The 14,726-nt window shown below is 28.4% G+C and overlaps 1 protein-coding gene across 1 annotated transcript in view; it reads left to right on the forward strand.

Annotated features, from left to right (window-relative positions):
* Nucleotides 1–10,043, forward strand: part of LOC148309260 (potassium voltage-gated channel protein Shaw-like) — a 213,987-nt gene extending 203,944 nt beyond the window's left edge. Inside the window, exons 10-11 of the mRNA XM_088260391.1 lie at nucleotides 5,644–5,781; nucleotides 8,188–10,043. Coding sequence (XP_088116517.1) covers nucleotides 5,644–5,781; nucleotides 8,188–8,990 — 941 coding nt within the window. The 3' untranslated portion in view covers nucleotides 8,991–10,043. The remainder of the gene's footprint in view (nucleotides 1–5,643; nucleotides 5,782–8,187) is intronic.
* Nucleotides 10,044–14,726: the final 4,683 nt, after the last annotated feature.

The following is a 14,726-nucleotide window of genomic DNA, read 5'->3' on the forward strand; positions in this document are numbered from 1 at the left end:
TTTTAAATAAATGTAAAAAATAATTAGAATAACACATTTTTTTTAAAACTTTAACCAAAAAACTAAAACATAATAAAAACCTTTTTTTATAAACTTACTTTCAAAAATATAACAAAATTTTTATCATTCATCTTTCACTTTGTATAATACCACTTAAAAACTTTACTTCACGACAACCGGTTTCGGAATAACCATTTCATCATCATATGGAAGTTTTTAAATGGTATTACGAAGTGAACGATGAATGATAAAGAGAGCGTTTTATAACCATACCACAAAGTCAATAATGGTTAAATATTAGATTTTATATACACAAAAATATTAGCACTATGTTACTATATGAAAAATATTAAAATAAACGTCCTTCAAAATACAAATTCACAAATTCAAGAACATGTTCCAATATTACAACCTTTGTTACATATTCATTTATGTTCTCTAGGAATTTGTGGGGACCACCCTCCATTTGGCATTCAAATAGGCACAAAATCAACATACAACACCATGGATAATCTCATTGTGCATTCATACCATTAGCCTACAACCCTTGGTATGAATGGGAAATGATGAGTTGGGGTTGAAATATTTCAGGTTTTCAGGAAAAAAATTCATCACGAAAACATCGGTTGTGAAGATCTGAAAATTGTGAAATAGATTTTTTTTTCTGGATTGTACAGTCTATACCCGTTTTTCAGAAAGCAAATAAAAAACTTTGTGATACAGGACTATTACATTATACGTCTTTGGTTCATTTAGACGCATCAATATCAATAAAAATCCAATATACATTAGTCCATTGAAAAATATTCATATACAATTGTCATTTTTACGGCTGTATGATGTCAAACATACGTGATATTCATTTTTTTATGAATCTCGTGTTTATATCATAAAATTATTTTTTAGGAAATGAAATCAGATTTACCCATATTTTATTTTACATACAAAAATCCATTTCTAAATCAAACGTAAAACCCTTACCATCACCTATTTGTAACTATCATTATAATACACTACTTAAATTCATTAAATTTGATCGATAATGATTATTTCAATCTTTCATTTTTTTCCTAATCACCATTCAAACATAAATCATACAATGTTTTACGTACGTCTGAGAGAAGGCATGATAAAATGCAACAATTTTTTATTAATTTTATTGTTTTAGTGATTTAGCAGAATGCGCGTAAAATCATGTTTCTATTGATTCGTCCAGGGCGCAGGCGCGTCAATATTACACGTAACCACATTGGGTTCTAAACTTTTTTCTTCACTTCCAAAGCCCTATAATATGGTAACCATACGTGTGTACATTATAGTTCCGCTCAGCGATCACGCGAGCGCTTTTACACAGGGGTCGGGGTGGAAGTGGAATGTCTGCCTTCGTAATTTAAGTAATATTCACTAGAAAATTCGATGAAAATGCGCAATCTTCACAGAACCTTCCTAATATTTAGAAAAAATATTATAGGTGTCTCCACTTGATATAAAAAAACATTTATATAGTGTTTATAAAATAAATTAACATTGTTTTTACCACTTTTTTTTGTACACTTTTTCCAACCGGTTTCAACAAAAACCTTATGATCATTCATTTATTTTATCTTTAATTTATTTTATTTTTATTATTTATTCGGGAATTGTACAACTTAGATATAAAAAATAAAATAAAATAAGCAAAAGTTACATTAACAATAATAAACATTACATTTCATTAACAAAAAATATTTACGTTAAAAAAATAAGCCAATTAAACAATTCCACATTTATGTTATAAAACTATTTAAAAACATTCATAGATTTTAAAAAGGGTATTTTACAATCATCAGGGTTAATGTATAAATTCTAAAACATTGAAATACTAACAGTTAGGTTATAGATAATTACTCTTCCCTTACGATACCAAAACATAGTGGTTAAAACATAGTGGTTAAAACAAAGTTGTTTTATTTTTAAAAAAATATATAAAACGTGCCACAAAGTATCTGCGAAAAACATTGAAGAAATTTATACATTGATTTGGCAGTCATTTTGTTATAATATCCATCTTTAACCCTAGATTACTAAACTATCCTACGAATGATGTTATTACTAAACATTCGTTAAAAATACGACATAAAACGGATTTTTTTTTAATAAATGAAACAGTAATATTTGTGTTTTTATTATTTGTAAAAATACTTATTAAATACTGCTAATTAAGAAATAAAAGTAAATTTTTTCGAGTTTAAGAGATCACGTAATGAAAAAAGGTTTATAAGAAGGTATTGTGAAGCAGGAGTCACGGGAACCACGAAAACATTGTTTTTTCCAGAATATTTGCCGTTGTAATTTTTACGATGGTTAAGTATTTATGGTTAAGAATTTACTTGGTAAATACCAATTTTTCTTAAAATCATCTATAACACAAGTCTAAAAATAATGAAATAAATATAAAACAGCTTCTACCCCCTCTTCATCGTTCAACGTCCCGAGGGCACAACTCTAAACTTAGTTTCACCTACGGTGTTTGAAAATGACGCAGAATTAATCGAAATACGTGTCACAATAAAATTTGAAAAATAGTGATATTTACCAAGTAAAACTTTTAAAAATTGCTTTGAAAAAAATCCTCCTTTTTTCTCACCTTTCTTTCGCGTACTGAACCGTCAATATAACACTACTTGTACACAATGCAGTGTCTTATGCACTATTGGGTGCAAATATGGGTTAAAAAAAGAAGGAAATTTAAGTTTATAATGATCTTTAAATAATGGCAAGTTGAAAATATTTTCTTTATAAACATTTTTATTTAAAATGTCGAAGAAAATATGAAAATCCTTCAACCCTCTGAAATATTAAGTCCATAATTCCTGTTCATCCTTGAGATTTGCCATTTTTCATTTTTCCATCCGTTCTTAGCTGTTGATTTACAAGCTCAAAGTAATCCTGCGGTGCTGAATTTATTTAGAAAATTTATTACGTTAATAACGACTTATTGCCGTAACCGTACTCATTTTTTATACTTGTAAAAAATTTATGTAATATTTTTTTATACATTCCGGATTATATATCTGTATTTTTTCCTCTTTCCTTTAAAAATCCTTATCTTCAACCATTAGACGTTTTTGGCCTGACGTGTACTAGTCAACGCTTTTGTCTACCGTGTTAGATAGAGGTCCCGCGTTTGATCGATTGAAAACAAGATTATAATATGTAAATATAATATATGTAAGTGATTTTTCACTGTCTGAAATTTTAACAATTTAATTAATAATAGGAGTTGAACAAGACCGAAGAAAACTTAACATGATAGAGCATTTCAAATATCTGGAAGTGCTCAGGTAAGGAGTCGGAATAATAGGCGAGTATCTGTGAGAAGATGCATGAATGTGGCAGAGGCGAAGATTGTTCCGCAAAGATAGATTGGTGTGGCGTTCTTTTCTCTCTGCCTACCCTGTAGCTAAGACATATATATCACACGCAGTATTTTAGTATGTACATATGTGTAAAGCACTACTTTTTCTCACTCAATAAAATGGACTAATATCTGTGATTCAGATTAAGGATCCAGCATTTTTTTGGATTACAAAATGTTCCCGTTTGAACTATTACTTAACTATCTTCTATACCTCCGCGAATTTGCAAATGATTTACGGTGCATATTTTAGTTAATATTTCCGTTCCTTGGGACGCTAACATGAGCTAGAGAGACTACGCTCTTAGAAACGAAGCGTGCGTTAGAAAAATGAGGATAATATCGCTCACTGCTTTCAAGAACGTCATTAATCAAAAAACTTGATTTTTCAGGAGAACGTTTTTAAAGTTAAGAAAATTTAATACAATATATTAAAAATAAATATCAAGCCACTTATTGAACTTTTTACTGTGCTACAGATCTTTTTAGGTGAAACCTGAAGGGTTTTTCTCCAAACGATTTTTTTTTTAAATAATTAAACAATACCTTTTTCTTCAAAATGCAAAAGCAACACTTACTGCCCTGTAGCAGGTAAATATTAAGTTAAAAATATGTTTTTTTTTCTGGGATATAGTACATTTTCTGGGCATTCTGAAAACATGCACAACTGAAAATTGACTATTTTTTATTTGTGACATTCTTGAAAGGAGTGAGCGATATATATCCGTGCATTACCGGCACATGCGTAAAAATACTTGGGAGACAAGTTTTGTACTTTCTGCACATATATTGCTCTTCGAGTATAACGTGTATATTACAAACATCTAAAACAAACTAACAATTAAGTAGGCAGTATAAACATTAAAGACCAACTTTGAACGTCATGATGAGGTCATATCCTTTATAAAGGATATTAAATATCGAAGGGATACTCAAATGAAATTGGTAATAAATTTTGGCATTAATTTCAAAGTAATCAAAACAATTTATATTATTATTAACAACATTGATTTTGGGAGTTTCAAAAGTTAATGGTAATATTCCAGCAGCTGTTATTGTAGTTTTAATGTTAAATAACTATGATACCGCTTCACTGCAAGGGTAGGCAGAGAAAATATAACGCCAAATTAGTATTTGCAAAAATTCTTCGCCTGTTCCTCGTTGATACATCTCCTCGTACATACCCACCTATTATTCCAACTGGTGACCTGACAACGCTGTATATAAAATACATTTTCATTCCAAGTTTTCTTCGGTCTTCTTTTGCTTCTTTTTTCAGCGACATTCGCCTCAAAATTTTGTTAAAATGTTATTTTTTCACTCATTCGTTCTACGTACCCAAACCATCTCAACACAACTTTCTTCCCATAATTTTATCAAAAGTGTTTATCTCAGCCTTGCATTCTTCCCTTTTACATATCACCATTCAAATAATTTAATAACATATAATTTTTTCTACAAATTTGACAGAAGATTTTACTACATTCAGTCTACCTTCATCCTTCTTTTGCCAACACCATGCTTAAATTTAACCTATCAGCGGAAGCTAATCTGGCAGTGCACAACGGAGTCCTGGTTCCAACTCTAATGTATGGAAGTGAAACATGGAGTTGGTTGAAGAAGGATGAAAGTAGACTCAATACAGACGAAATGTGATATCTCAGAAGAATGTAAGACAAGACGATGTATGATAGATGTTCAAACAGGAAGTAAGGAAGGAATGCAAAGGTGAGATAAGCATTATCGATAAAATTAAGAAAGGTGTGCTGGGATGGTTTGTACATGTAGAACGAATGAGTGAGGAAAAAACGGTAAAACAAATTTATGAGGCGAATGTTAGTGGGAAAAGAAGCAGAGAAAGACCGAGGAAAACATGGCACGATCAGGTATACTAAATACTTGAAAGTGGTAAGGTTAGGAGTCGTAATAATCGGCGGGTATGTATGAGGAGATGCATGAAAGTGAAAGAGGCGAAGAATGTTTTCAAAGACAGAGTGGTGTGGCATTCTATTATCTCTGTCTACCTCTGCGGGAAGCGGCGTGATGGTTAGTTAATTAGTTAGTTAGTTATTCCAAATATGGAAAAATAATAAATAGGCTAAAGCTGATGAAATAACAACGGTCACGACAACTCTCCAGTCTATTCAGGTTTCAGAACTAGTTTTTTTTGCCAAATACTCAATCACTGTTCGTCCCCATTCACACTTCTTAACTTGCTCTCAAAATGTTATGTTTTCTCATTTAAGGAAATTCAAACGGAATGAACGTCATCGGCCTGGCCCTTCAAGGACCCTCAGTCGCGGTGGTCCGTAATTCTACCACTCCTGCTCCTGAGGATATGGGCTACTCCTACCATCATCCCTTACAGGCTAGAGGACCCACAAGTACGTAGGAAATCTAAAATATTATTTTCCTTATTTTTCCTGGCTACATCCCAAATAATCATCTTTGTAGATGATAAGGTATCAGCTCTCGTCCTCTGTATATCAGTCTTTATCTGAAACAACGTTACCTAGGCCGCGTCTTCGATTCATTTTTTTTTATTTCTGCATCATCCAAGAGTTTTTACGATCACCTGGTTTACAATGTGATTAAGTTTTCTGCGTCCTTTGTGACAAACATCATTTGTCAAACGTCAAATGTATTTTTTTTTCAAATGTTCTACAGATTTTCAATATCGTTTCAAAATTCATTTATTGATTTGGCAGTCACATTGTGGTAATATTTTAATATAATAAATATTATATATTCATTTTTATTTTGTTCAAAATTATGCGAATTGCATCGAAAAGTGTACGATAATATATTTGGTACTTACCAAGTAAAAATTCATTCCTCACTTTTTGAGTAAGGAATGTTGAGGGTCATTCAAAACTTACACTAAAAATTATCTTTCTGAAAATATTGTTATTTTAATTTTCAGATTTAGATAATATTTATCACAGATTGGTAGTTGTTGTTCTTTGTCATAAATCAAATAACGTTTTTAAAATATAAATAAGATGAAAAAAAAAAATTTTTGTTCATCAAAAATTAATGAAAAACAAAATTCAATCATTAATTTCAATTTCAATGTTACATTTTTTTATGTATCTGTTTTATTGTTACAAATATATTATAATTCAAAAATTTTACGTTTAACACATCTTAATATTAGTGACGTTTTTCCTCTCTTATAAAGAGACTATGTTCTTATGTTTGGAGAGGAACTAACACTCATTGTTTATTGTTTATACTAATGAATGATTTAATAATATTTTTCTCACAACATTTTGAGTGTGTCCAAATACTTGTTCACAAAATCTAGTTTATCTGAAATAACAGAAGTTATTTTAATATTATTTTTTTGACGTCTCATCAAAGATGAAGAAGAATATGGAAGTCTGGGAATTTACGGGGCTGGCGACCATCATAGGCTGGTTCAAGTAATCACTTTACACACGTGTAACACTCACCAATTCTACCCATTAAATAAAAAAATCTCTATTTTTTTATGTGTTTTTTACATTTTTTTAAACATCCTTAACAAATTATTTAACCATGCATATTGTCCTTTATTTCATTAATTTGGAATATATTTTCAAAAAATCCTACCCTTGCTGTTAGCCGAGAAACTCGATTTACCGATCCGTACAAAATTTCAACCCTGAAACGTAATTTAAGAATATTGAAATATTTTGTCTGTTGGGACCGGGAGAACATGAATTATGACGGAATAAAGCTTCTGGGATTTGTTATTGATATGTCAACAACAATAAACGTATGAACTAACTGAGCCATCACTCATGAAAACCCATTCATGTAGGAAATTATTTTCCTTTCAATGCTGGTAATATTATACGAGAACGTAAGATCATTTAACTGCGTCATGGGAAATTTGAAATAAGTCAATATTATTGGTAATAATGAATAATAAATAAAATTTATGATATACGTACTTTTGAAAGAAGTTTGTTCAGAGAATACAGTACTTGAAGGATTTAGAATATTTCAACTTATAATGTGATTTTTTTCCCAGAAATAATAAATATCATACGAGTTTCAAATTTGAAAAAATATGGATTCTGTCGGTCGAAATAACTTCCAAACATTTTGAGTGTGTCCAAATACTTAATTACAAATCTGGGTTTCTCCACTAGGAGTATTTTTTTTTAATTTTTGACATCTCAATATTGATGATGAATATGGAAGTATGGGTATAAGATAATCTAGTCAAATTAAAGGCTGCATAAAAAAATCATGTTTTCAAACGTTTCCCAGTATGGAAAAAATCTATCGGTTAGGATCTTGTATACATCGAAATAAAGGGTCTCTGCCAAATAAAAAGCTTTCTCAATCCAACATACATGGCTCTAGAGAACTCACATCTAGAATGTCATGAGTGAATGATTGAATGGTTGCAAGTGTGTAAAATGATCAATTAACCAGTCCTTGACATGTCATAAACCCGGTAAATACCTATACTTCCATATTCTTCGTCATCTAGTTGTCAAAAAAGAACATTTGGTGTTATATAATTAATTCACTTCTAAATATTTTAACCGGTTTTGAATTATTATGGCAAGAGTCAATTTAAGCCTTTCTAAGTGAAATTGTACTTTAACTTCATTGTGACTTTAGCTGAACAGTTTTTTTTTCTTCTTTTTATTCAATTTAAACCTTTCCCAAGTGGAACCGCACTTTAATTTCATTCAAACTTTAGCTAAATTTAAATTTTTTATCATTATTTAATTTAAACCTTCATTAACGATGTCGTTAAGATGCTTGATACAATTTTCTTTCATTTTCAGATGAAATATGCTCACCGCCCCAAGCTATTTCGTTAGCTTCCCTTCAACCTCCAGTGCTTAATTTCCCACCGCTACAGCCTCGACCAGCGACCACAGGCTCCATGGATCTGATGCTTCCTCTCCAGCCAAAGCTTCTACCAGGGTTTAGCGTTCATTCAACAGCCAGGGAAACTCGATCGGAACCAAGAAATACGGTTTTTGAAGAAAACATCAGAGATAAACTTGAACATCTGAACGAAATTAACAATGAAGCAACTATAGAGGTATTATGTGATGAATTTTCACCAGTAAGCCAAAATTTTGAGCAATCTGCCGCTGTAGGCTATCAAAAAGATTGCGTAGAAGTTGAAGGAAGATTGGGTTGTGCAAGAAGCGCTATACGCAACCCTTTGCTTCAAGAGTACTCGGAATGTAATGAAGTTGAAAGGATAGAAAGAAATAGAAGCGAATCTAAGCTGTCACATATTTCTGAAGAAAATACTACAGATTCCTCGATGAAAGATGCTAAAGATATCTCAGATAATTCAGTTTGCGTTAAGTTCTTAAAGGATGGATCTTCGCGCGGAGCTTACGAAAGCTTCGCGAATCGCCCAAACGACTGGAACAAGAACTTTTCGTCCAGCCGCTTAGACGAAGTCAATTCTAACGTGCTTAGTGAACTCGCCAAATGTGATAAGATTGTGGTGGATGTCAGTGTTAGAAAAGAAGCAGCGAGTAACAGCGTATCGCCAGTACAAGATGAAGAAAGTGATATTTCCATAAATGACAGCACCTCGAATGTATATAATCAGAGGATAATTTGATTCTAGAATTAATTCAGCTCATTTTTCTTTGTTATCAATGTTGATATTCAAGTATTTTAAGTAAGACATTCATATATAAAATTTGTTATACAAAGAAATCTGTTTTATTCGTCTAAATATATATTTTTATTTTACAGATTAGTAAATGTTATTAAAATAAAAAGAAATATTAGAATATTTAAACTACATAGATACCAATAAGATTTTTTTACGATTGTTTTTTTCTTTAACTAGAAAATAATTTCAATTGTAATTAATATTTTAAAATGCATGTGATGTAATATAATGAAATAATCGATTAGTAAATTAATTTTTATTCTAAAGCTTGAATGAAGAAGAGAGCGAATGCGCAAATATTATTTTTTCACTAATAAAAATATAAATAGTTACATAATTCCCATAGATAATGTTAAAAAGAGATTTTGAAATATAAAATAAACGTTAAATATTCCGAAAGATATCAAATGAAATCAATTAACTCAATGTTTAACTAGCTTTTATCACACATTTTTGTAGGCATCTGATATAAATCTTTTTTCTGAAATCTCTCTCTTAAATAGACAAAATAAATCAAATATGTAATTTACATTATAATAAATACTTAAAACTTCTTAAAATAACTCTGTTTGTGTTGTAATAATTCTATATGAAATTTACATACTATAATAAAAAGTTGTAACTTGGTTTTATAAGTTCAAAAATTGTTATTTTTATTCATACGCCCTCATGTAATATGGTATTTATTTTACATAATTGTTCGAACAATATAATTAAAAATTATTATTCATTTGAAATGTAAATCACAAAGATATTCACATTCTGCATTGAAATTCAATTTTAATTTAACGATGCATTTGAATACGTGCGTATTTTGATTTATCCATATTAATAAAATGTTTACGTCCGTTTCTTTAAAATCTTATCTCTCAAGTTATTTATATGTAGAAACACATGTGACAGATAAAACATCCTTATTTGAAAAACAAATTGTTTGATCGCAATGGCAGCGCCATCTATTGCACGTAAGAGCAACACGAATTACTAAACACTGCTCGGCCGTCCAAATTTAAAACACAGTAAGGGACATTTTTTGTAGTAGGTTTTTTTTTGCATTTATGGACTAAGTAGACGCTACTTACTACTTAGTCCAAAAATGCAAAAAAAACCTAGTAAAAAAAATGTCCCTTACTGTGTTTTAAATTTGGACAGCAGTGCTGGCAGACAGTATGTTTCTTGATGGGTGTTGCCAATAAGTGTCTTCAATGCTTTTTTGGCATCATTTAGTTTCTTAACTCTTTTCGTTTCACATGTGTTCTCTTTTTTTTCCTTTTTATTCATCTAACCAGATTGAACCATAGCTACGCATGGTTGAGTATAGCTAGTTATTATAAGTGTATGAAAAACTGAACATATGAAAATAATTCGGGGTGTAATCGATTTTTCAATCTATGTTTTAATCTGTGTATAGTTCAAACTTATATTTTGTTAATATGATCAAGTAACAATTATAATAAAATGTTTTAAAATCAAAAATAAAACATACGAAAAACTAGCAGAAAAATTACATTTTTAATACATTGTATTTTAAAATAAGTTATTTGTTGTTTAAGACTGTTCAAGGACTTTCGTGTTGTCTTCAAAAATTTTTAATTATTTTTTATGTATTTATTTAATTGAAAATTTTGTATTTTAAAATGACATAAAGCATACCGTTACAAATGAATACAGTATTTTTAATAAATAATAAATTAGAAACGTTGGCGAAATGTTAATTTTTAACCCATTAAAACGCAAGTTTTTTATTTGGAATTATTTATTTATAACTTGAATACTGTTATTTAGTAATAAGTTTTTATAATTTGAATGACTTCGTGTCTGATTAATTTCAATAATCGTCGAACATTCTGAAAAATTACTTTATGAGAAAATACACATTGAAATATGTATTTAAATAAATATATATAAATATATATATATATGCATATATATATATATATATATATATATATATATATATATATATATATATATATATATATATATATATATATATATATATATATATATATATATATATATATATATATATATACATATATATATATATATATATATATATATATATATATATATATATATATATATATATATATATATATATATATATATATATATCCTTTTATATTTAGGTACCTAGTATTTTACGTAAAAGGCAGTATATGAATATATCAAGTTTATTATTATTGTCATTAAAAAAGAAAATATTGTTTGCCTTTTATTCATGAAATTTCAGCGATGTTTTTCAGTGTCCACAAAGTTTTATTTGTTGTATTTTATAAGATTTAAAAATTAGTATGAATTATAAACCTAAATTCAAAGTGCAGCATATATGTATGGATGTATATATATATATATATATATATATATATATATATATATATATATATATATATATATATATATATATATATATATATATATATATATTTATATATATATATATATATATATATATATATATATATATATATATTTATATATATATATATATATATATATATATATATATATATATATATATATATATAAAGGGTCCGCCAAATAACATTTTTTTTTTGAAAATGGGGCGCAAAACATCGAGTGTAGCTTCGGCTGTGTGGCACGTAGCGCCGTCCTGTTGAAACCAAATGTTGCCAATATCCTCCTCTTCAATTTTTGTGAACAAAAATCCGTTCAACATGGCCCGATAACGATCGCCATTGACTAACGGCCACTCCTTGCTCATTTTCAAAGAAAAATGGCCCAATTATGCCTCTGGACCAAAATCCGCACCAAACAGTGACTCGTTTTGGGTGTACCGGCTTTTCAATGTATGCGTGCGGGTTTTTTGTGCCCCAAATACGACAATTTTGCTTGTTTACATACCCGCCAAGATCAAAATGAGCTTCATCCGAAAAGATGATTTTTTTGGCAAAATCGGCATCTTCTGTAAGTCGAATGTCGCAATATTTTCCAGCGTTGTTCAAGCGTATACACAACCATATTCGCTTAGCGGAAGGATAAAACTAATTATCTGTCAAATCAGACATGAGCTAAGTGTTACCATTCACGAAATAAGCACGAAATAAGTTGAAAAAAAAAACTTTAGATGGCGGACCCTATATATATATATATATATATATATATATATATATATATATATATATATATATATATATATATATATATATATATATAAATATATATATATATATATATATATATATATATATATATATATATATATATATATATATATATATATATATATATATATATATATATATATTTATATATATATATATATATATATATATATATATATATATATATATATATATATATATATATATATATATATATATATATATATATATATATATATATATATATATATATATATATATATATATATATATATATATATATATATATATATATATCCTTTTATATTTAGGTACCTAGTATTTTACGTAAAAGGCAGTATATGAATATATCAAGTTTATTATTATTGTCATTAAAAAAGAAAATATTGTTTGCCTTTTATTCATGAAATTTCAGCGATGTTTTTCAGTGTCCACAAAGTTTCATTTGTTTTATTTTATAAGATTTAAAAATTAGTATGAATTATAAACCTAAATTCAAAGTGCAGCATATATGTATGTATGTGTTATTCTAAATGCATTACACACATAATAAAATAACGTTACAAAATTTATAAATAAATTTTTTAAAAATACTACGGAATTCTACAAATTGAATATGAATTTAAAAATAAAGTTATTTTTCAGTTTTAAGTTAAATAATTATGTTAATTTCAGCATTTTAAAGGGTTAAAAATACTTTATCTAAATTGATCCTAATTATTTACTACATAAAATTATTAATCATTAGAGTTTTTATACCCTGTAGATATGTACCTGAATGTTAAAAATGTATATTATATTTGTACATAGTATTTGTTTTATTTTAATGATAATAAAATAAAAACATACTTTTGTTTTGTTTTATTTTACCTTTAAATATAGTTTCGAACTATTTTATTCACAGTTTATCTGTCTACTTTGTGTGGTAGTCAGCATTTTTAGTAGCTACTGAAGATTCCGGGCTCGATTCAAAAAGGTGAGTCGAAATTTTAAAAAACTTTATTTACGTTATTTTCATTTCATTTGATATAAATTTTGTGAAAAAGAATAAATAATAAAAAATTTAAATAGCACTCTTGTTTAAAACCACTTTTGAGTGTATTAATGTAAACACGACTGATTTCGGGAACTACAGAAGTTCTCATCAATACTTGAAAATAAAATTTAATTTAATAACCTGTAACTGGTGATTTTACCTGTGCCTCATATATTTTTTTTTAACACAATATTTTTTGCAATCGCAACGCTATCTTTTGAACATAACTGTTAACAGCTGCTATCAGATAACATTTAAAATATTAAGTTTTGAGTTTTTGTTTAATATATATATATGTATTTATTATTTTCATAGTTTTACTAGCATTGTGAAATCGAACTTGTTTGAAATATGATATTTCTGTTTACTTTTTTTTTCATTTAACCAGCTTAAGCTACAGCAATGCATGGTAGGTAACTGCAAGTTGAAAATAAAAGAGAATATCTAAGCGCCCTTGAGGTGGTATAATACAGAAATGGCTTGGTTAAAAATTATCCAGAATTGTCACAATTATTATGTTTATACAATTTTATTTTTATATTTAATAGGAAAATAATTTTATAATTAAAGTATGCATCATAACCTTTAAAACTGAGATAAAACTACATATCCCAACAAAAATTAATTTGTTTTATAAAAACAACGTTTCATAGTTATTAAATACTATAAATAAATAAATAATACTAAGGAATTCTACAAAATTAACAGCACCAATTTGATTAACATATTAAAATTCTTAATAATACATTGATATTGAGGTGAAATTCCACACCTAAATAGCTCAAACGATAACTTACTAATTAATTTACCATTTCACTGCTTCTCCGCAGGTGTAGGCAGAGAGAATATCACGCCACACCAATATGTCCCTGCAAGCAATCTTCTTCTACATTCATACATCTACTTACACATACGCGCCAATTAATCCGAGTATTTAAAATACCAAATTCATGACAAGTTTTTCCCGGTCTATCCCAGCTTTAATTAACACATTTGCCTCATAATTTTTACATCATTATTTCTTCACTCATTCGGTTCACAGTCCCCCCAATCAACTTTAAAAATCTCTCTGAATTATATCCATAATGGTTATCTGTAAACATTATACATATTATAATATAATTTCTCTTATCTTTGAATACATAAAAATACAAAATACTGAAGCTTTCCTTTTTATCATCAGATAGATTACATAAAATAAATTAAGATGCTCGAAAAGTTATCACGTTATTGAGTTAAACGCTGTTTTAGGGGTATTTCAATCATTCATTGAAAGTAACTCTTCCAGGCATAATAAATGTTTTATTAGTACGGCAGTTCAGAATAAGATAAAACCGTTGTATCGAAAGGCGGTAAATCAAACGGTTTTTTTTCTATATAGTCATTTTAACGAACCATCGGCCGTAACTCAAGTCAATTCGGTAAACTTACGTCAAACATTCGTCCGTAAATATCAAAGCGCCGAAAGTTCGCCAAGTGGTCGCCATAAAGTTAAGTTATCCGACATTCAACAAT

The sequence above is a fragment of the Brachycentrus maculatus genome, unplaced genomic scaffold, assembly GCF_059751285.1.
Source record: "Brachycentrus maculatus isolate JH-2025_06_01 unplaced genomic scaffold, ASM5975128v1 h1tg000134l, whole genome shotgun sequence".
Lineage (NCBI taxonomy): Eukaryota > Metazoa > Arthropoda > Insecta > Trichoptera > Brachycentridae > Brachycentrus > Brachycentrus maculatus.